Genomic DNA, 24,070 nt, shown 5'->3' on the forward strand with positions numbered 1-24,070 from the left:
AAATATGGATTGTATTTAGTGTATTCTTCTATTGCTGTGTATGTTATGGGTGGGGGGGGGGGGGGTCCGCGGCAGAGTGGGGGATAGTAAAAAGGGGTCGCCGAGCTTAAAAGGTTGAGAACCGCTGGTCTAGATTCTCTTGATCTATATACATTTAATTGCATGATTGAATCAAAATAATTGATGCCAGTTCACTCAATATACGCTTAGTTATAATTATTTTAATATATTTTGTTTTTAAATTCGTACACTATATAAGTCATTGTTTTTATAAAACTACATAACGTTTGTCTTCGAGTCCGAAGATTATTAAAGAGGCAAACCTGGCGTTTAACATGGTTTTTAAAGAGTTTTCGGAGGGGGGGGGGAGGGAGGCACAAGCCACTATCAATTTACAAATACTTAACACAGGCTGGATACCAACATTACAGTAAACGATTATAAAATCGCAATATGCATAGAACTTGATCTTTGATAATTGTAGTTCGAAGTAATGAAAACAAGAATTCCTTTCAGATTTATGCTGATATAATAAGGAAGAGGAAATTGAGCAACTCAGGTTTAAACAAAAAATTTGATCTTATATAGCACATTCAAATGGTATCCGGGAGTTTATCGTATTGATCTGGGTCCTATGTTTCGTTGAAAGAAGATTGAACAGATCTATATCCGTCTTGTCTGGGACACAGAACAAAATACTTGAACATTTTCTTTAGAAAAAGATTATTTGCATGTTGAACCCTACCACCCCACCTAGCCCCAAATTTCGATTTTTTAATTTTTTTTTTTAAGGGAGTAAGTTGAATGTGACGTGAAGTCAATTTTGTAAAATGAGAATTTAAAAGATAAAAAAAAAACAAAAAAAAAACCTCACAAATTGTTGGAATAGGTTAGCTACAACATGGTGTAAGTGTAACCGCTAAAGCTCGTAATCCGTCAATGTGCACATTGCCTAGCTCATCTGGAAATTGATTTGCTTCGTTAATGTGCGGAATCAAGAATTGTTCGCATTTTACCAAGGCAATGTGCATCAGGTGCCCGCAAGTGTGCATCGTGTGATAAGTTTTTTTTTTTTTTTTTTTGCGTAATTTGTGGAGACACAGATCCTTAAGAGAAGGGTGAGGTAAGATAGTATTGAGCAGCATCTTTAAAAAGATTACGGATCAGAAAACAGTGCGAAGAGGCTACATTTAGATTTGCATGTAGTTTTTGAAAAGCAAGCAAAGAGAAATGTTAGCAATTTCTTATGCAAGGCATGAGAATTAGCGTACCCAAAGTATATAGAGAGTAAAAACTGATGCTCACTGGATTTTATCTGTGGTTCTTTGTAAAATTTTATCCGTGGTTCTTTGCAAAATTTTATCCGTGGTTCTTTGTAAAATTTTAGCCGTGGTTCTTTGTAAAATTTTAGCCGTGGTTCTTTGCAAAATTTTAGCCGTGGTTCTTTGTAAAATTTTATCCGTGGTTCTTTGTAAAATTTTATCCGTGGTTCTTTGCAAAATTTTAGCCGTGGTTCTTTGTAAAATTTTAGCCGTGGTTCTTTGTAAAATTTTATCCGTGGTTCTTTGCAAAATTTTATCCGTGGTTCTTTGTAAAATTTTAGCCGTGGTTCTTTGTAAAATTTTAGCCGTGGTTCTTTGTAAAATTTTAGCCGTGGTTCTTTGTAAAATTTTAGCCGTGGTTCTTTGTAAAATTTTAGCCGTGGTTCTTTATAAAATTTTAGCCGTGGTTCTTTGTAAAACAGCTATTATAAACTTTGTATCTAATGCAATTGTATGCAAAATCTGAATTCAGTGTTTACAAAGAGAAAGAGACTTTGAAAGATGGAAAATGTCCCTGCTGTAGAAATATCTTAACGTCCAGCAGCAATAAAACAATCCCCTTGGTAGTAGTCAGCGTTTCAGAAAATGTGAAGGCTAATCTAAATGTAGCACACACGGTGTGCTTGTTGCAAGGAGCAATTGCTATACAAAAACTCAATAGCTTTAAACTAAACAAGAAGATTTTAGATCATTTTTACGGCGCGACTATACAAAATCTGCTAACATACGGAATAACTTGTTGGCAAGGCAACGCTTCATCTAAACTGTTGATCCGCCTTGAAAAAAATTATAAAGAGGGCATCAAAAATCACTCACAACATTACCATATTTAAATGAACTTTATGACCAGAAATGTCTAAGAAAAATCGGAAAAATCTTGGAAGACAACACCCACCCGCTCCATCATAACTACGTCAAGTCGCGAAGTGGGCGACTGCTGTCAATCAAGACGAGAACAGAGTGGTACAAAAACTCGTCGTACCTCACTCGATCAGACTATATCAACGCCAGTCGTTGATCAGGAAACATGATAAGGACCAAGATGCCTGTGTGTAATCGCTGAATGAACTCTTTATGTTGTGTCTGTACTATTTATGTGAATGTTTCTGTAGTGTTGTCTTTAAATGAGAAAAAGAATCCTTGTAATCACAACAAATTTCCATATGGATCAATAAAGCAGTCTTAGTCTTATGTAATTCAAAGTGTCACCAATCTACACATGGCACTACTAAGTAAACATAATTTTGTCAAATGTTTTGCAAATTCATTTCCTTAATTGTAATAGCGTTTTATATTACAGTTTTTTAATTGACAGATGATGACTTGGTGATTTGATTCTAATTTGTTGATTGTTTGTATAAACCTGATGTCAAGAAATATTTAAACACCACTAGAGATCTTATTTTCCAGTGCTTAGTAAGTAAAAGGTAACTTTTTTTTTTCTTTAACGAGCGCCTAGTAGGTAATGTGCAATTTATTAAGGTAATCGGCACATTTACGCACATTAACGGATTACCCTAGTCAATCTGCACAACACCAAGATAATGTGCAGAATAATTTATTTCTGCACTTTAGCGGTAACATATAGACTGGGTACGAACAGCCAAATATGACATTTAATATTACCAGATTGAATCCGAGAACTAAGAAACCTCTAAATAAATAAGTTACATTATTACCTGTCAGAGACGTAATGTCTATTGTTTGATAAATATGTCGATTAGAAATCTGATGATCTGGTGGACAATATCCAAGTTCTCCCCAGACCAAAAATAAATCCACATCTCCGATGAAATGATGTTCCTTGAAGTGGAAGGAAAGTACATCCTCGTGACTTATCTGCAACGTCATTTTTTGTTTCCCTCAAATGTAACCAAATGTTTTATGCCACAGCTGGGACGGCGCATGAGACTGCACTCTTGTTGAATCTTTAAACCAATTATTACATTCTTATTCTGATCAAACGTTGACGAATGCATTGGATTGAATTATCGACCACACGAGCTTCTAAGTTCAAATCTTATTCTTTGTCCTGGATCGGGCTTCTTTTTTTTTTTTAAATTGCTTTTAAATAGCGCATCTTTCGTGCTTATAGCATGCTCGGTGCAATATGGTCCAATCTCTTTATGTGGACCATTGAGAGGAGGGGGTATCTGGGAGAGGTTTCGTGCTGCCTTTACGCGCTCAGCAAACACAACTCTGCTCGACCCGGGATGCGAGGTAGAGCCCCCTTGTTAACTGGCCAAGGTTTGGGGCTCTCTGCCACACGTCCAAAGTCACCAACACTTAAGTGGATAGCTCTGTGTTTAAGTACTCCGAGGTGACAAGTCAATATACACTGACCAATGAGGCCACTGTTGTTTTACCTGGGATAGCAAATTCAAAAGAAAAAAAAGTCTTATCCCAAACATTAAAGTACATCATCACAGGATTTGCAACATGTGTAGAGTGCGCTGTTTGCAAAGAACACGAACATATATGTACTTCAACAATAACAAGTAAACAGTTGATTGATCAAATACATTTGTTATTATTGTAGGAATTCGTCATCAAGATGATTCTAAGCAGAGGGAATACAATCTATGGACAGAGTTAGTCTTTACGCAAGCATTTCATTCATCATTGATAAATGATCACAGAAATTAGCACTTGAGGATGATGGAGGAATGTTGTTAAGACATGACATGTGACACCTCTGTTATGGAGCATGGGAAATATCATGTGACATCTCTTTATGAAGCATGGGATATGACATGTGACACCATTTTATGAGGCATCCCATGGGATATGACACGTGACACATCTGTTAGGAAGCATGGAAAATATCATGTGACACATCTGTTATGAATCATGGGTTAAATCATGTGACACATCTGTTATCAAGCATGGGTTAAATCATGTGACACATCTGTTATCAAGCATGGGATATATCATGTTACACCGCTTTATGAGGCATCCCATTGGATATATCATGTGACACATCTGTTATGAAGCATGGGTTAAATCATGTGACACCTCTGTTATGAAGCATGGGTTAAATCATGTGACACATCTGTTATGAAGCATGGGTTAAATCATGTGACACATCTGTTATGAAGCATGGGTTAAATCATGTGACACATCTGTTATGAAGCATGGGTTAAATCATGTGACACATCTGTTATCAAGCATGGGATATATCATGTTACACCGCTTTATGAGGCATCCCATGGGATATAACATGTGACACATTTGTTATGAAGCATGGAATAAATCATGTGACACCTCTGTTAGGAAGCATGGGATATGAGATGTGACACCTCTTTATGAAACATACTCATGACTACTTAGAACGATAGGTAACAAAATGTGCGTGTATGAATATGCACGAGTGACGCAATGTGTTTCACTCCTAATGTGCATCCCATGGTGTATGTTTTCCTTTGGTTCACTGGTGCAAAACAGTGCGAATGCTTCCATGTACGTGATGTAACGAGGGATGACCTCAGAGGAAGAGAGAGGGAGAAGGAAGCGCCATCACTGACTGTCGACATTGTTATTTAGTAGGCGGTTTAAGATTTCAAACAAAAATTACACTAATTACATCTAATATTATGAGCTTCATAAGTTGTGTTGGGTTTATTTTTTAATGCGTGGTGAAATATATAATAAGATAATTCTGCATCACATTACTATTAAGTAATGTTGGAACTAAAAGAGGTAAAGACCTGCATGACATATACACATATCTCTGATTTTCTGAAGCTATGTCTAGACAAAAAAAGAAGACACAACCAACTAATGTAAGTTAACAAGACCACTTCACGTAGCGTGGTACCTCCTCGCACTACTGAACACTGTACAGTGGTGTCATCGAACCACTGACCGCGTATTTACTGGACTCTACTGACACGAACTTTACAATTGAACTCTCTGCTATATAGTGTTGTTTTTTTTAAGCTTTAGCCTCAAGTCTAGAGAACGTAGGAACACCACCAGGTCATTGAGGCAATAGGGTATCTTATTTCGGAATGGCCGTTTACTCGTCACGCTTGATCGCCCGTGGTCGTGACCTCACGTTGGCTGTGCCGTGGTACGCCTTGGACGCATGTGTTGGTCAGTTACGCACAGCCACCCCTCATCTCGGCGTCAGAGAGATACAAATAGTGCTTGGTGGCAAGAGGGGTGGGGGCAATGATGTGGGGACATTTTTTCGACCACAGCTAATGCCCAGGCATGCTCCAGTCGTTTGGTGACTGATGAAGGCCACACAGAAAAGACCATGGAGCGGAGACAAGAGAAGAGCATCGGACAATTTTCCAAAAGGGGGGGGGGGGGGTAATTTTGGAGATTCCCCCCTTCGTAAGACTGTATTGCGGTTTCTCTCGCTTTCGGGATACATGTCCTGTTTTGTTTTGCTCTATGCTCTGAAAAATACAACGTTCTTGGTGTGTCCCCTGGGCCTGGAGGCACCAAATCTCTCGTAAGTCTCTCGCCAATAGTAGTCATTGAGTCTTGCTCAAGAATGAGACCCATCCATTCGATAGTGTTGTCATTTCTTTTGTCAGCAAGTCCTGTAGGAAAGTGAAATATTGGACGACCTTAATGAGCAACAACGCGTCCATTCAATGCATATTAGGTTCCCTTCTTTTAAAGTAACGATTGCGTGTAGAACACCATGGGGGCTCTGCGGACCCTTTGAGTTATACTTCATACAGGCGAGTAAGACTAGCAGCTTTCAACATTACCACACCACGTTAAGTTTAATTTGCCCAACAAAAGACAAAGATGTTAATATGGAGCATTCGAGCTTCATGATTGAACAAGAGTAAAAAGTATGGGGAATTGATTTGTAGCGTGCGACCTCAAACGTAAAATACAAAGAGGCATCTTGAGACTTTCCAGCCATTGCAATATAAAATTTATGAAACATAAGATTAAGTAGGCAGTCTTCTCTGGTGTCCGTCTGATTCATAGAAATACACACATCGCTGATGACTAAGGCGAGACGGTGTTCCAATAGTAATGCTTCCACAGTCAGGTTCAAGGCCAGGGAAGCAAATACATTTTTCTAATAAGGGCATTGCTCCGTAAAGAAAGCTAGTGAACGCCAACGAGTTTCTAAAGAAATGTGTCGATTTGGTTAAACTGGTGCCTAAATGTAAGTGAGCGATATTTCGATATAAAATGTATAATATGATCAGTTCTTGTTACAGACGGTCTGCTCAAAGATTGAAATGTTGGTGTCAACTTATACCACTGTTTAGTACAGACAACCATTACAGCCATTGGCCTACATGCTCGGGTGAACTACGCTATGCTGTTGAAGTTACAGATTCACCCCCCCCCCATTTCCCCCCCTCCAATTGGTATATCAATACATTGGGAAGAATTTTTTTTCTCTTTTGCATGAACAATGTAAGCGCTTGTGAAGTTGGGATTGGGTGGTTTGTACGATATAATAACTTAGGACCCAATTACCAAATGTAGCCAGGGATTTTTGAATTAGTTAAGAACCCACAGAAATAATCTTTAAAGAATTCAGAAGTTTGAAATTGATATCATATAATGAATAAACACACAAAAGATTCAAAGTAATAATATACAATAGGAAAATCATCTCAATGCAAAACTCGAGAAATAAATGTAATATCAAGCTTAAAAGGTAATGAACCCGATTCTACAAATCTTGCTCCTTTATATAGACTTATTATATAGTGGTGACGTAACTATACTTTGTCGAATATTTTCGATTACGCTCACGTAGTTTGTTTCAAGTAATTTTTTCTCTAGACTAAATCAGCTCTAGTTTCAAAACTAAATCTCTAGGGATAGCCTTGTCACTTGTTATTACGTGACAATATCTTTATTAAGACAGTAATGTACACATGTGATTCCAAAGCTTAAAACAAACGAGCATGGAGCTGGTCTCAAGAGCTTGAACTGAATGGACATCAACCAAAAACAAAATGATCCCAAAACAAAATCAAGTATTATACACGCATTAAATACAACTTATTCTTTCAGTGCTACCGATATTTTAGCTCTGCACATCCAACAGTGAAGGTAAACATTAAATCTTTACACATCAATTCTACTTTCAAAAACTGATGGTCTTTGGAAACTATCGCATCAACCGGATTTTACGAGATGGCAACGAAGCCAACACATCAACATTATTTAGATATAAGCTAGGATAAAGAAAAAAAAATGATTGAAATGATTGCCTTTCTTTTAAACATTTTGAATTAGTAACAAGACTGGACGTCTTATCTTCCAAAGTTAAGACGAGAATTACAACTCCAAAGTAGTTCGGCAAAAGTTTTACATATATAATAGAGGGACTCATTCGTCATCACCGTACATACAAACATGTAAATGATTTAAAGTTTGAAACACGTGCTTTTAAATCTTGTTTTAAATGTGGATAACGCATGCGCATACTTTATACACTTAGTTGTCAATGCACGCTTTCGGACGACCCCAAGTAGCTGTCGCGTACATTTGATGTAATAACAAAACAGACCGCCAGCACAAAACCAATAGCGGGACCAATAGAGAGGCGCTAAGAAAAAGAACTTTGTCTTTAATGCAATGTAATCAAGGGCAGATTAACCTATGGTCGACATAAGCTATAGATATATAGGACCTTCAAGAAATATTTCGCACTAACCTATATCTGAAAAGACATCAAAAGGGCTCCATATCTCAAAAAGCTTAGGACCCTCTTTAAATACGACACTGAATGTAATTGTGCTACAAGTCTGTTCCGAGAGTGACTATTGGAAATGGTTGAATCAAATAACTTAGACATAAATCCCGATGTTCCATCAACAATGTTAACAATTACACCATGCTATTCTAGCGGATAAGATATCGTTTCCGATGTCCCAGCAATCTGCAACGAATATGAAGAGATGCTACCAAGACAAAAAGGAATCTAAAATGTTGGAAGCAGACATTCATGCATTAAGACATGCATTTAAAAAAAAAAGCTCAAACCAAATTGGATTGTTTCGTGAAAAAGGAGGCGATTAATATGTAGTTTCTCATCGAAGGAGCATACGTCTGTTTTTGTTTTCCCTTTACATACATAACACGTCCAAAGTCAACAACAAAACGTAGCCAACTAGAGCAATGTTTAATGTGTCATTCTTTCTATCTTTTTTTTTCTTTGAACAAAACACATCGATTAATATTTTTGGACGTTTGAAAACACTTTAGGCCAAACACGTAATATGGTAACTGTAACCCAGATCAAGTTTTGCTGTACTCAGAACTTCCAAAATCTAATTTGAACACTAAGAGGATGTCAATAATTTATAAGCCCCTATTATAGGTAAGAATGCCTCTTTAATAGGTGACCCAAAAGACGCGAAGCAGACCTACCGTGACATCTAAAATATTGGCACTGATTGAATATAGGTTACGCTCCAGTAGTTTTTGCTTAGAACTACAGAATGGGGTTCTACACAAGCGTTTCTCAAACTAGTCATGCCCCACCCCAAACCCACCGCTAAGCTAGCTAAGAGCTGTGGGGGGGGGGGGCACTTTAATCTCCTACAGCGTGGTAAGGGGCTATAAGCGTATTTTTAAGAGTCCTGAGCATCAGATATCCACTACTCTGGTGTCAACTACACACCTCTTAGAGCGCAGGTCAAACAAAGGAAGGAGAGGTGGAAGGGCCCATAATGAACAAGTTTCTTGGCATTCCTAGTTGCAGAAATACATTATCCTGGTATCTTAAGTACACTATTCAATCTAGTTTTTAAAAAAATCCAATTAAGACAAAGTAAGAAGGAGGCAGTACTGGTCAATATGTTAATTCAAGGGTTATTTGAGCTAGAGCACTGTAATGGGCGTTGTTAGACCATCTTGTTTAGTAAGACGACTGGTCAACAGAGTGATTAAAACAGTTGGAGAAACTCGACCAATCTGACCTGACAAAGTCTTAAAGAATCCCGTTGGCGGAAACCTTGTGAAATGTCTTTAAATAAATAACGTTATGAGTCGATTACTGTATACATTCTCAAAGTATCTATTTTGAAGAGTGTTGGTTGGGGGGGGGGGGGGGGTGGACGCCCCACAGTTTGAGAAACGCTGCTCTAACAAGAAGTCGAAGTTAACATACAAAACAAAAATCAATTGACGAGTGCACATAAAGAATTATGAAATCGTCAAGCTATGGTTCCTGAGAAAGAAAGTTTGAACTAAAAGAAGCTATGTCAACTATTACCGAAATCCGATCGTTTTTTGTTGTTGTTGTAGGAGTGAACATTTTGAAATAGCCAAAGCAAATGCACAATAAATATGGAGATCAAAACGTTGCATCGCATTGCCGCTAAGCTTTTGATAGAACTTATTTCTTTAGACTAGATACACGAATAAACGTGTGCCATTTGGTTTTAATCGAAGTTATTTAAAAAAAAAAAAAAAAGGCAATAATGACAAGCGTCAGTTGTTGTTTTTTAAGTCGATAACAAATAGTGTTAGGTCGTAGTTGATATTATGATGTAGCGAAAATCGGTTTTAAAAAGATAAAGAGTCAAGGGGGGACACCAAGAGATTTTTTTCTTATATAATTACAGTATTCCCACAAAACAAAAAGCACACACCTACCCTCGATGTCAGCTTTAATTATCCTTTAGAATGAACACGAAATCAATACGGATCTTTACTGCACAAGGATGGAGTCGTGGCCATCACAGCAGCATTGCATAGCTGGGATTTAATGCAAAGTAATAGTTTGGTCTACGTCTGCTGAAAAGCTACTAGTTTGGTAAATTAAACGAGTTTACGTCTAGCTACCTGTACAGGAGAACCCTTGTGTGAACAGTCATTACAACCAACCAAATGCCTTTTGCTGTACAAGAAAAGAAATCCTCAACGGAATTATCGATCTTCCCAAAAAATCTATAGATTCGAAGAGCCGGTCCGTCCCCCATATCTATCTATACTGAATGATGTTAAATCGATGTTCAATAATCTATTTATAAATGCGCGTCACGTGGTCCTATGTCTGAAATAGGTGAAATAGCTTGAGCAGAACCATTACAAGACGTTAAAATTTACATTTACACAGGACCTACTGTTAAACAGAAAAAGGATGTTTTGGTTACAGGACACCATTATGCCGTGAGCACTGGAAAAAGAGACATAACCAGCATTATGTCATAGAATAAGGACATATTTTCACCCCATATGGTAGAGACGAACTCCTCAAGCTTCGTTCAAAGAGGACGCCTCTACCACCATGTTATGCACATATAAACAGTCTGTACCTTTCCTCTTTTAGTTCAAGGAAAAAGAGGGAAAAAAGGAGGACAACGGCAAAGGCTGAGAAGAAGAGGTTTTCGCCCACCACTTCCTACGATTATTCTAGCTAACCACCGCTCAATTAGAAACAAAGTGGATGAGATATGTGCCCATGTACGCCACGACCACGTTTTTTAGGGAAAGTTGTCTAATGGCGTTTACCGAAACATGGTTAGAGGAGGATGACAACGACGATCTGATTGCTATTGACGGTTTCTCTTGCTGAGATCTGACAAAACGGCTGAGTCTAAGAAGAAGAAAGATGTGTGTGTGTGTACATCAACCTCAAATACTGTACCAACTACACGGTTAAAAAGAAAATGTGCTGTCCTGATCTAGAACTATTGGCGCTCTCGTTGAGACCTTTTTATTTGACACGAGATTTTGGTGTCAATTACATAGTCCTGGTTTATGTTCCGCCTATTGCCAAGACGGAAGTCTCAGTGCAATCATCGCTGGCGTAGCGCATGAGTTTCAGACAAGGTCACCGGACGCACCAGTAGTTATACTGGGTGATTTTAATAAATGCATCTACCCACCTTCTATCAACACATCTCATGTCCGACAAGAGAGAACAGAACTCTGGACTGTAACATCAAAGGAGCATTCACGTCTCGTGAAAAGCCAGCACTAGGATCATCGGACCACAAAACAGTACAACTGCTTCCTAATTACCGCACGAAACTTAAAGAAGGCAAAGTCATTAAAAAAGAGTGGACTCAAGACAACATTCTTAAACTACAGGGTTGTCTAGACTGCACCGACTGGAAATTGTTTAAAGAGACCACTTCAAATCTGGAAGAATGGGTCGACGCAGGGACAAATTACATCGAATTCTGTGAAAACATGTGTATCAGTACTAAGAGTATCAAGATATACCCCAACAATAAACCATGTATCACTGCAAAAATAAAATGGGAAATCATCAAAAAGAGAAGAGCATATATGAGTGGCGGCAGGAAGGAAAGGAAAAGAGCTCAACGAAATCTCAACGTCGTTCTTGAGGAAGGGAGGAGAAACTACCGCACCAAGCTGGAAGACTCGATTAAGACAAGTGACATGAGACAGGCGTGGCATATCATGAACAAAATGGCAGGAGCACAAGTCAAAAGTAAAAGTAATCTTGCTACAAGAGACGACAAAACATTATCCAACGAGCTAAATGATTTCTATTGTCGTTTGGACACTAATTATCTAAGACTCAAAGCCCTTGAGGATGTCAATGTTAACAACTGTTTAGAATTAGCGATTACTAAAGAGCAAGTCTGCAACATTTTCAAAAACGTCAACCCAACGAAAGCTGGTGGGCCCGATGGAATAAAAGGGCGAATCTTTAACATTGTATCTGTGCCAAAGGTTTCCAAACCAAAGGAAATGAATGACTTTCGACCTGTTTCATTTACTTCCATTGTGTCTAAATGTTTAGAAAAACTGGTTCAAATGTTTCTTTTGAATGATCTTGGTAGTAAGTTGGACCCTTTACAATTTGCTTATCAAAAGGGTAAAGGTGTAGACGATGCCATCCTAAATATTTTAAATTGTGTCTACATACAAACATCTGGACCTACCAAACACTTAAGTAAGATTGTTCTTTATTGATTACTCATCAGCTTTTAATACCATACAACTTCATTTACTTATTGAAAAAATGAAAGCGTTGAAGATTAGTCCATACATAATACTATGGGCTAATGAATTTTTGACCCAGAGGGTTAGGGTAAACAATGTTATATCAAATGCACGCATAGTTAACACAGGGGCGCCCAAGGGGTCTGTGACATCGCCATTGTGGTTCATTTTGTACACCAATGATTTTCAATCCGGTAGTCCTTTTTGCTGATTATGCGGCTCTTCTTGCCCTGCTCTCAGAGAGCTCAGGCGTAAATGAGTATATCAGAGAAATAGAACACATTGAAAAATACAATAAAGATAATTTTTTTATTATTAAATGTAAAAAAAAAAAAAAAAAAAAAAGAAATGATAATCGATTATCGTAGGGAAAAGAAGGGAAATATTTTTTCTGTAGCTGGAGAGACTATTGAAATTGTGCAAACCTTTAAATACCTTGGTACTATCCTACACAATAAACTAAATTTTACTGCAAATACTGATTATATCAGCAAAAAAGGGCAGAAAAGATTACGATTGCTGAGAAAACTGTCCTCGTTTAATGTTAGCGAAAAGGCCTTGGCAATGTTTTATCACGCTCACATTTGCAATATTTTAAGTTTTAGTATCACTGCCAGGTATGGCAATCTGAGTATTAAAAATAAAAATAAACTTTATAGAATCCTAAATGCTGCTGGTAAAATCATTGACCAAAAACAAACCATATTTGGGCAGCTGTTTGAGACAAACATCTATAATAAAGCTAAAAAGATTCTAGGAATAAAAAAACACCCTTTGGGTCAGGATTTTGGGATTTTACCATCACAAAAGATATACAAAACACCAATAGCAAAGAGAAACAGACACAAACACTCTTTTGTTCCCCTGGCAATCAAATCATTAAATGGAAACAATCTGATATAATCTTTTCGCCTGTAAATTATGAGTGAGTCTGGTATGAATGTACATTTTGGTTTGTTATAGTTCTAAATTATAATGTTTTTTGTTTGGTAAAATGCACAAATTGTAAGACAAATTTCTGTACGGACAATAAAAGATTATTATTATTATAAACCCATGTGACTCATCGTATATGCATGTAAATGTGTTAAAGATTATCCTTTTTTTTTTTTAATTTCTCAAACATTTTAGCTTGTGCATGTGTGCACATTAAATTTTTTTCCAAAGTATTTATTGTTCTTAAAATTCTTAAGCATTACACAACAAGGTTATAGCCAAAATCTAATGAGTAAACAAACTCTTCCAAATAGGTTTGAAAACAATCATGTATGCACAAAAATTAGAAACCGGTATGTGTCGTTCTTTTTAAAGGCAAAATAAAACGAACATTTATAATGGGTCTAAAGTATTCAGCGCCAAAACGTCAAACCTTCTGCCACAACGTTACTTTTTATTCTCACGCAACATTGGCAGTGGCAACGATCTCCCTAGATGAGGAAACAAGAGGAGATCAAAGCTTAATCGATGCAGCAATGCTGACTAACGCAAGTTCAATTTGGTAAGACAAAGATTGGCATGTCTTGGAATGATCTTCCTAGATGAGGAAACGAGGTCAAACAAAAGAGCTTTAAGGGTAGAAAGTCTAGAAGTGAGCAGCACTGACATATATAACTACTGAGAGCAGTAAGCGGGTCTTATTGTGCAACAGATAACGATAAAGTATTCAATTGATCAAAACGCCATTCATCGCAAATAGACTCTTTAACTCGGGATTTGGCTACATGCAATATTTTGGATTATGCATGCAAATATCACAGAATACATTAAACCTAACCAATCTATATTTTAATAACCTTTTTTGTACTGGATTTGTAATAGAATGTACAAAACTAGTATGAACATGAATAAAAAAAACAAACAAACAGGTTTTAGTGGGTTACGTCAAGTGGTTTGAGGGGAGGGGGGGGGGAATAAAGAGCAAGTTGCTTCGTGTTATTTCCGGGACACGCACGTAATTTTGTTTTTATTCAAGCACATCGACACTAACATCGAGTCAAAGACTTAAGAAGCATGATATAACACAGATTACCTATAGTACTGAACCCAGTGAGTGTTGTACTGGCTGTGCTAGGTCAGTCTACTGCTACAGCATGACATAAATAAATGCATACCGTGTAATTCTGCGTTATTGGTAACGTCAATCAAAGAGATGTAATAATCCATTACATGTCGAGTTTATGCGCTTTAGAACAAAAAATGTGAGGTGACGAGATATAACGTTTCTATGCCAAAGCGTAGTCATTTACATTTTACAAGCCTTTCGCGACCAATAATCTAGAGTGAAATTTACCGTTTTAATTATTTTTTTTTGTCAATTTTAGGGCGACGTGGGTAAACTTAATACAGAACGGAACACAAAAATAGACTAATGCAACCTTGTCTCACGATGTTAGACTGACATGCTACCTGTACAAGTTAACTTCACCTTCTACCTCGAGAAATGTCTTCGTTTGGTTGAGTAACCTTGACCTCTAACCTTGGCTTTACACGATTTCCTGATGGTCTCAGCTCTGACACGTGGGGAATGTTCCATTTTAAAGGGAGACTTCTTTTATAAAACTTGAAATGAAGTCCCCCCCCCCTTTTTTTTTTTCTCATTAGAAATAACCATCACCAAGAACGGAGCTAACTCTTCTAAAATAAAATATCACACACACACACACAGTGTTAACCGCTCTTCGGGGCTAATAAATTAGAAAGCTGTGGGAAATGCTTTAGTTGAAATATACACTTACGTTATTAATTTAAACTGCAACATGCGGGTAAAAGATAGATCTGGCTCTTTAAAGACAAGACAGAAAGTAACGCCATGATCATACCTCAGCCACATAATCATTTACAACAACATAAAGCAAACAAACATAGGGTTAGGGCAGGTTCTATTTGTTTATTTTATTATTTGTTGATTTGAGGCACATCGGCACAATTTAGGCCATGTCGTGCCTGCAGTCCCTTAAGGACTACTCTCTCTCTAAACAGCAAGGGCCAGATTCTATACAGTAATATAATTAAAATTAAGGTCTATTCACAGTTAAAATAGTAAAGGTAGTAAAAATTTAAATATTTGGTAAAAATCTAATGTAAATAGTGTATGTTCACAAATTCAGAAATCACATCTTCGTAGATAGCCCCACTTCCCGAATAAAGCCCAGTACCTTCCCAGGGTCGACATTATTAAATAGTGTTTTTAGATTAGTGGCTCTAAAATGTTTCGCCCTGACATCCTGGTATCTGGGGCAATCAACGAGGATATGTTCCACGGTGAGGCGAGAGTCACAGTACTCGCAAAGTGGGGGCTCCTCTCTCTTCAGTACAAAAGAGTGCGTGATGTAGGTGTGGCCAATCCTAAGTCTGGACATGGTTGTGCTACCACGCCTTGTCAGACCCTTAGATGTGGGCCGCCACCTGACATCCGCCACAATCTGCCTGAGTTTACTGTGAGTCTCAGCCTCCCATCGGTTCTGCCACTCTCGATAGGTGGCAGAGGCAATACTTTGTCTCAGGTCCGAGTAGGGGATTTGGGTTCCTGACACCGCATGATTTAGGGCTCTCTTTGCTTCTCTGTCTGCGGCTTCGTTTCCCTCAATGCCAACATGGGAGGGGACCCAGATGAAGGTGACATCCCTACGGTCGGCTGTTATTAGGTCCAACAGCTTCAGGCTCTTATGTACCAATGGGATGTCAGTCTTCATCCGCCCCAAAGCTTGCAATGCAGATTTGGAGTCGGAGCAGATTATAAATTTCCTCCTTTCTGATGCTTTTACGGCCATAAGTGCAAGCAATATTGCGTGCAATTCGGCCGTAAAGATGGAGCAGCCATCGGGGAGTCTACGGGAGATTGTTTTGTTCCGAAAGGAGCAGGCACACGCGACCTTTCCCTCCATTTTGGATCCGTCTGTGTAGATGGTGCCACAATCTCCGTAGCTCTCCTGCAGTTCCCTAAAGTGGACTTGTAGTATGCTTGGGTCTGTATTTTCTTTTTTGAAATTAAGGAGGGATAAATTTAATTTGGGTTTATTCATTAGCCAAGGAGGATTCTGAGGGGTTTCTATTTTAGAGATTTGGTCAATGGGTGGGGTTAAATTTTGGATGGGTTCTCTCATTCGAAGGCCCAGCGGCTGTATGACGTTAGGCCTTCGATTGTATAATTCTACCTCTGTGGGGTTAAATATGGAGTCAAAAGCAGGGTTCGTGGGGTTGGATTTTAGCTTGACTATATACTGCATTGCAAGCTTTTTCATTCTTATATCCATGGGGAGTTCTCCAGCCTCCACATGGAGACTTGGGATAGGTGATGTACGAAACGCGCCGAGACAGAGACGCAGGGCAGCATTTTGTATTGGTTCCAGTATTTTTAGGTACGACTTCCTTGCTGCTCCATATATTATGGATCCGTAGTCTAGCTTGGATCGAATTAGACTCCGATAGAGCAGCAGCAAGGTATCTCTGTCAGCTCCCCAGTCCGTATGGCTGAGTACTCTTAGTATGTTTAATGACTTTTGGCATTTCTTCCTAAGTTCCTTAATGTGGGGGAGAAAATTAAATTTGGAATCTAAGGTGAGGCCTAAAAATTTTGTAGTTTTCACGACAGGGATCTTCTTTTTGTGTATAAATAGTTCAGGGTCTGGGTGGAGTCCCCTTAGATTACAGAAATGCATACTAACTGTTTTGGAGTCTGAGAATTTGAAACCATTATAGTTTGCCCAACCCTGAATTTTGTTTAAACATAACTGTAATTTCCTTTCTAAGGTGTTCATGTTTTTCCCATAAGTAAGAATGACAAAGTCATCAACATACAAAGAGCACTCTATGCCAGGGGACAGCGCATTTATGATGCTATTTATTTTAATGTTGAACAGGGTGACTGACAGAATGCTGCCCTGGGGTACACCCATTTCCTGGTCATGAGTGTCAGAAGCGGAGTTGCCCACTCGAACCTGAAATTTTCGATCTTTCAGGAATTCCTCCACAAAACGGGGGAGGTGTCCCTTAAGCCCCATAAGCGCCAGGTCACGTAGAATGCCATGTTTCCAGGTTGTGTCATAGGCCTTTTCTATATCGAAGAATACAGCTACTAGATGTTCTCTTCTGAGTAATGCATTTCTAATATAAGCTTCCAGCCTTACCAGGTGGTCAGTTGTTGTCCGCCCCTGCCGGAATCCGCACTGGTAGTTTGAGATCACTTTATTCCTTTCCAGGTACCAGACCAGCCTACTGTTAATCATTCTTTCCATGGTTTTGCAGATGCAGCTTGTTAGTGCTATTGGTCGATAGTTAGCTGGGTCAGAGCCGTCTCTTCCCGGTTTAGGTATCGGTATAACTGTGGCTTTCCTCCAGCTGTTTGGGAAAGCGCCTGTTTGCCACACACAGTTATAGACCCCTAGCAGGACTGCCAATGAGAGTTCGGGAAGGTGCTTGAGGAACTGGTAATGGATTTCGTCTTCTCCAGGCGCTGTGTCATGTGACTTGTCCAGCGATTCCCTCAGTTCCTCAAGCGAGAACGGTTTGTTGTAGTCTTCATTGTTCTCTGACCTGAAATCAATGGGGTGTCTTTCCTCCCTGGTTTTGACTTTTTGGAACTCTGGCGTGTAGTGTGCAGTGGATGATTTTTCTGCTATTGAGGATGCAAGGCAGTCAGCTATTTCTCTGGGGGACGTGACAGTTCGTCCTTGATTTTTCAAATGCCCTATTGCATTTGATTCTTTCCCTTTGATTCGCCTTACTGCCTTCCAAACCGCTCTAGCAGAAGTTTTGGCATCCAGACTGCCGACAAAACTTCTCCAGGAATTCCTTTTGGCTGACCGTATGGTTTGTCTAGCCTTTGCTCTAGCTATCCTGAATAGCTTTAGGTTTTCCTGGGAAGGATTCTTTATAAATGCAGCCAGTCGTTTTTTCCTATCACCAATAGCACTTTTGCAAGCTGTATCAAACCATGGTTTGCTAGGCCGTTTTGGATTTGCAGAGGTTAGGGGTACAACTTTCCTGGCTATACTTAGTAGCTTGCTAGCAAAGGTATCAGCTGGGTTCTGTTCATGGAGGATATTTTCTGTGATATCCTCAGAGCATCTTTTTTGGAATTGTTCCCAATCGGCCTTATTCAGTTTCCACCGCTGAGGTCGTCCCAATGAAGGGAGGTTGTTAGTAATGATGATTGGGAAGTGATCACTTCCCCGTAGATCATTGCTAACTGACCATTTAAAATCGTCCAGAAGTCCGGGGACGCATACGGTGAGGTCAATGCATGTGAATGATCCAGTTCCTGGGTGCAAGTAGGTCGGTGATGCATCATTAAGTATGCATAAATCATGTTGGAGGAAGATATCCTCCAGCATACGACCTCTTGTGTCGGTATTGTTGGATCCCCACATGGTGTTATGGGCATTGAAATCCCCAAGGATTAAATAAGGCCGGGGGAGTTGTTTCAATAGGTCCTCCATGTCTGTTCGGTTTAATGGAGCGCCTGGTGGTAGATACAGGCTGCAGCAAGTGATAACCTTGTGAAGGGTTATCCTAGCTGCTACGGCCTGTAGTGTGGTCTGTAGTTCTACCCTCTCATGGGGGATGCTATCCTTCACAAGGATACAGACTCCACCTGATGCTCTCTCTGCATCCTCAACATTCTTGGTGTAAGCACGGTAGCTTCGGAAGCTGATGCAATCTTTTAGAAATGTTTCCTGTAAGCAGACAGCTACAGGAGTCTCAGAGTCCATCAGTAGCTGCATTTCCTCGTAATTGGCCTTGAGGCCTCTACAATTCCACTGTACAATTCTGGAATCCATGGCTTATTCTAGATGACCTACTTGGAGCTATTTGGCCTTGGGAGGCCCCCGGGGGGGGTTTCCCTTTATTCCAGTGACCTTGGTATTTTTATTCTTGGGTTTGGATGGAGAGGAGGACAACCCCCTTTTGGGGGAAGTCTTTCTCTCTGGAGAGGGGAGATCCCTCTGGTTAGAGCGGAGGTTATTTCCTCCTCTCTCACCTCGGGCATCCTCTCCGCTTTGATTTCTCCCCTTAGGGAGTTGGTCAACCTCTAACTCAGTAGAGGTTGGGGTGTCTGGCTGGGTTCTCTGAGGAGAACCTGTGTCAGACATGATGTCTCCGGGTTCTCCCGGAGTATTGGTTTTGACATGCTGCTCAGTCTCCATGCTCTCATCAGCGAGCACAGAGAACCTGTTCTTTAGCATGACAACAGGGCTTTCTTGTTTCTTCAGAGGTGTGTTCTTTGGCGGTGTTTTCTTCTGAGTTGGGGGAGGAGGAGGGGGTGGTGGGGTCAATGTGTCCGTCTGTGTGGCTATGGATCTTCCTTTCTTAGCAACAGCCTGGGCGTAGGTCTTTGTCAAGCCGAATTGGCCCTTGGGTAGGGCCAGTACAGCCGATTTCGCCTGGCTAAAGGTACATCCGTTTCTTGCCTTGTACTCCTGCACGGCAACCTCCTGTTTCCACACAGGGCAGTCCTTGGAGTAGGCTGAGTGGCCAGCTTGACAGTTTGGGCATTTGAACTGGGCTGTGCAGCCCTTGTCCTCATGACCCTCTCCAGCACATCTGGCACACACAGTGTTCCTCTTACAGACTGCCGCGCCGTGTCCATAACCCTGGCACTTGAAGCACCTCATGGGGTTAGGTATGTAGGGCCTCACTGGAACTCGTAGGTATCCTGCCTTCACATACTCTGGCGGTGTCCTAGTTCCGAATGTGAGGATAATAGTGGCGGTTTTGACCTCCTCACCCTCCCTGCGCCTGGTAATGCGCCGGGCATGGGTGACTCCTTCAATGCCCTCCACTATTTCCTTCTCGGAGCATTCCAGTAGGTCCCTAGAGCTGATTACACCTCTGCTGGTGTTCAGACTCTTGTGTGGCATGACTTCCACTTGGAGATCACAGAGTCTTCTGCATCTTAAAAGCCCATCAGAGTGTGTCTTGCTGTCTACTTCTACAAGGAGTTCCATTGTTTTGTGTAGCTTAGACACACTCTTGGGCTCTCCCACTACTGACTTGAGTCCCTTATAGATAATAAAAGGGCTCAACTTGGTCAGGCTTTTTCCCTCCTCTGTGCATCTAACCACCAGAAATGATGGCCAGGTGGCACAGCTTTTTGCGACCTCCTCTTTTTTATCGTCAATTCGTCGTTTCTTGCCCAGACATAGGTCTGGGGCAAGTAGTTTTGTGTGTGTTTTTTGGTCCATATATATTTTGGTTAATTCGGCACCTGTGCTCCCCACCCGCCATCGAGTCCAACAAGGGGACGGGCCATTCGGATGTCCAGAATGAGCCCGCCAGGGCTACACAGGTGCTATACTCAGTCAGCTGCTACATCGGACATGTGTCCAATACAGCAGCTCCCTGATTGACCCTCCAGCCACCGCCCTCCAGCATAGGTCGACGACCTATGCTGGTAGCTCGGCATGACCAGCCGGTTGACCCAGAGCGGGCCATCTGGGTCTCAGGTCTAGGGGAACTTGGAGCCAAAGTATTGTGTTGTTGTGGTTTATCCTCAGATAGCCACCACTCAAACACCAGGATCTCTTTATCCCCCCTTACCCGTCGCAGTCCACGGCAAACGGACTGGTCTAGGACGTAGTGAGAATTTAAAGTTAAGGAGACAGTGTGATGATCAATGAAGGCAGACTTAGGAAAAGAGGAGGCAGACACAATGATAGAAAAGAAGTAGGGCCCTTTTGAGCTCCAAAAGTGCTAAGGAAAGAGGAGCGCAGTTTAACGTCATGTCTCGGGACGATAGGGCAGGTTCTAAAAGACAATACTACATCAAATGTATATACAGGTGCACAAAAACAAAATGACCTACAGAACAACATACCAGAACTGAAACAAATGGGGTAATACATGTGATTCTAAGTAGAGTAAAAAACGTATTTAGAAGCCAGTCTGTCACTAACTTTAATACCCAGTATTACTACTAGTTGTGAGGAAGTGGTAGAAATAACGGAAACTGATATTTGGACCATTTTGAATGAACTTGAGTTACAAGCCTATGTAGCAGTTATATGTTAATATAAATTATATTAGAGCACTGATTTAAAATCATGCCCCTAGTTCAGCAGATGCACACATGCCACTGAAAGGGGTTCACATCTGTACACTGATGGTGCTGTGTGTAATAGTTTTGTCTTCATATCTTCACTAACCTGTTCCATGCTCTAATGGCACTAGGGAAGAAGTGGCACTTGGACAGATTTTGTCCTTGCAAATGGAATAAGAAATGTGATTTATATTTGTGTCTTTCTGAGTATTTAATACGTTGTGTTGTTGTATTTGTAAGTTATGGTCTAGTGTTTTATGTATTATTGCTGCTTTACTTGCTAGTACTCTGTCCTGGAGTGTTTTTAAATTACATCAAGATTCATAAATGACTTTTCTATATTAGGAAGCTAGTAAAATTTGATTTATTTTTTTTTAGAATTTCATCCTTTACTTTTCCTACATCATCACATCTAGCTATTCTGAGTTTTTAGTCCGTGGAAAAAAATTAAATGAATAGGATATATGTAATTTTTTATTGGTTTTAGTTCTTTTTTGTTACTATTTTTTTTTGTTAAGACATTTTTCTGGATGGATATGCACACTTGAATTTAATTCTCATTTCTCTAATTCATCTTTGTAAAATTTCAATTTCTTGTGTAGATTTTTTTGGTTCTATATGACTATGTGAACTTTATTGAATGCTACATAGAAATCTAATAAGATTGCACCTATTTAATTCTATTTGCAATAACCTAAGCACTTTGGAAAATCATCAATTAGACCTATTAGTTGTACTGTGATAAATTGATGCCTGAAAAAGTATTTTGAACACAGATGCTCACCGTCAATGCTTAGTTCTTTAATAGGTAATGTTTACAACTGGAATACCTTCAGGTTCAGATATGCATTATACATTATAATAAAGTTTCCATCTGGTCAAATAGTTTTTGGATTACTTCTCCTTGTTTTTATAATATATAGATCTGGATTTAAATACAATTATTATTCTATATTATTTAAGTTAATAGAAGTTCTAGATCATTACAATTATTTTAGTCTAAATTTGATTGATTTAGTAGTAGATTCTAGAACCTAGATTCTAGCTCTACTCATATTTCATCTCTAGAATGAATTAAGATATACATTATTCTATTTTCAAAAAAAAAAAAAAAAAGAACAACTAAATTTATTTAATAATCTAATATAGAAAACCAACATTTCACTATAGTAGGCCCTGTAGTGACTATAAAGACTCTATTTAACAGAGAGTTATAAAGTCTATATTAAATATAATTAGTATAGATCTAGACTTCTAGATCTAGAATGTTAAAGCTATACACACTATACTATATGCAGTATAGTGAGTATAGTAGGCAGGGACGGCTTTAGATAATTGGAGGCTCTATTAGAAGTCTAAGAAAAGTGAATTTGGTGGCACCAACTGAAATAGAAAAATAAATTTAAACAATTGCGAAAAAACTAATTTTATTAAAAACCTAGTCTAGTCAAGTCTATAACATTGAGAACAAGTTTTGCTATATATATATCTTCTCTAAAAAAATTGTTTTCAGTCCTGTCCAAGGCTCCCACCAATTGTAGGCCAGTATGCCTGCCGAGAGGTGAGAGCCTAGAATGCCTATGCCTAAGATGACCCTGATAGATCTGTAGGCCTAGGGCCTAGAATGCCATGGGCATGGCAGTAGACTTAGACTAAACCATTGTCATTCATCTAGAATAATTCTAATATATATTAGAGTATAATTAGAGAATAGACTAAGTCAGTTTACTGTCCAGGTAGGCTACTACTAGCAGCTAAGATAGTGTGACCAGTCACAACCAGTCACCAGCATTTCTAGATTGCTATAGATCTGGATTTCTAGAATCTAGACATATAATATAATAGTAGATATAGATTCTAGATATATATATATTTAGATTTTAGATCTAGATCTATCTAGAACTAGACCCTATAGGCTTATTATAATAGTAGGCTTAGAGAGACTCTAGTCCTAGTCACCTAAATCATGTAGAAATGTAGACTGTAGTAGATGACCTATAATAGATTCTAGATCTAGCTGTCTAGCTAGATCTACATATATATAGACTAGAATTGACTAGATCTATATAGTGCAATATAGTATAATATAGACACTTATAGTATTATAGTAGTCTTGTTGTAGAATGCAAAGAATCTAATATTCTAATTATTCTCAATTATTGTGGCAGTCTTAGAGTCTACTCTAAACTAATGTCTATATAGTAGAATATAGTAAATAGCAGATCTATGTATATCGTATAATCGTATATAATATAGATCTAGATAGATAGATCTAGTGAGTGATGATTCTAGAACTTACTAGTAGGCTGTTTTAACTGAGTAGGCCTACATAAGTAACATAGTCAACATAGACTGAGTTCTATATAAGACTCTAGACTCTAGTCTAGACCCTAGTAATACTTATGACTTATAACTTATATAATTATCTGAACTAGATCTAGATCTAATTGCCAATTATTGAATTAAATTGCGCACATCTATGAGTATGATTATAGTCTAGATTTATATTTCATTATTTGTCTTTAAATTATTAAATACTTTAATTTAATAATAATAAATTTTTCAAAAGCCATTTAAACTTATTTTGAAAATCAAAATGTATTTACCGGTAGTTTTAAGAAATAATGTAATTAGATCCTCAGTTCCATTTAATCTAGATTCTAGATCTTTATCTAGTCTTCGAAGGTGCGTGAAATTTGAAACAAAAATCTACACAACTGTGCAAAAATCATTCAAGAACGACACACCTGTACAGTTTTTAAAATAGGTGACAGTGATATTCTTGTCG

The 24,070-nt window shown here is 39.0% G+C and overlaps 2 protein-coding genes across 4 annotated transcripts in view; both read right to left on the bottom strand.

The window, feature by feature from the left end:
- Nucleotides 1-24,070, bottom strand: part of LOC106074492 (ceramide glucosyltransferase-like) — a 44,086-nt gene extending 20,016 nt beyond the window's left edge. The window contains exon 1 of one of the 3 annotated variants that reach the window (XM_056017979.1): nucleotides 23,889-24,070. The gene's annotated coding sequence lies outside the window, so the exon portion shown is untranslated. Of the gene's footprint in view, nucleotides 1-9,916; nucleotides 10,983-23,888 lie in introns of those variants that run through there. The other 2 variants (XM_056017982.1, XM_056017988.1) reach the window with 2 other exon arrangements.
- Nucleotides 1,302-14,778, bottom strand: LOC129926414 (uncharacterized). Its single transcript, XM_056030205.1, has 2 exons — nucleotides 14,678-14,778; nucleotides 1,302-1,683 (listed from the first exon to the last, which is right to left on the bottom strand). Exons 1-2 carry the CDS (start codon nucleotides 14,776-14,778, stop codon nucleotides 1,302-1,304), a joined length of 483 nt encoding a protein of 160 aa, XP_055886180.1.

This window comes from Biomphalaria glabrata, chromosome 1 (genome assembly GCF_947242115.1).
Source record: "Biomphalaria glabrata chromosome 1, xgBioGlab47.1, whole genome shotgun sequence".
Lineage (NCBI taxonomy): Eukaryota > Metazoa > Mollusca > Gastropoda > Planorbidae > Biomphalaria > Biomphalaria glabrata.

Coding starts and splice junctions, on each gene's coding strand:
- LOC129926414 (XM_056030205.1), bottom strand. CDS start 14,778: ATGGAACATTCCCCACGTGTCAGAGCTGAGACCATCAGGAAATCGTGT. Junction 1,684..14,677: donor AAACGAAGACATTTCTCGAG/GTAGAAGGTGAA, acceptor AATTTTACAAAG/AACCACGGCTAAAATTTTAC.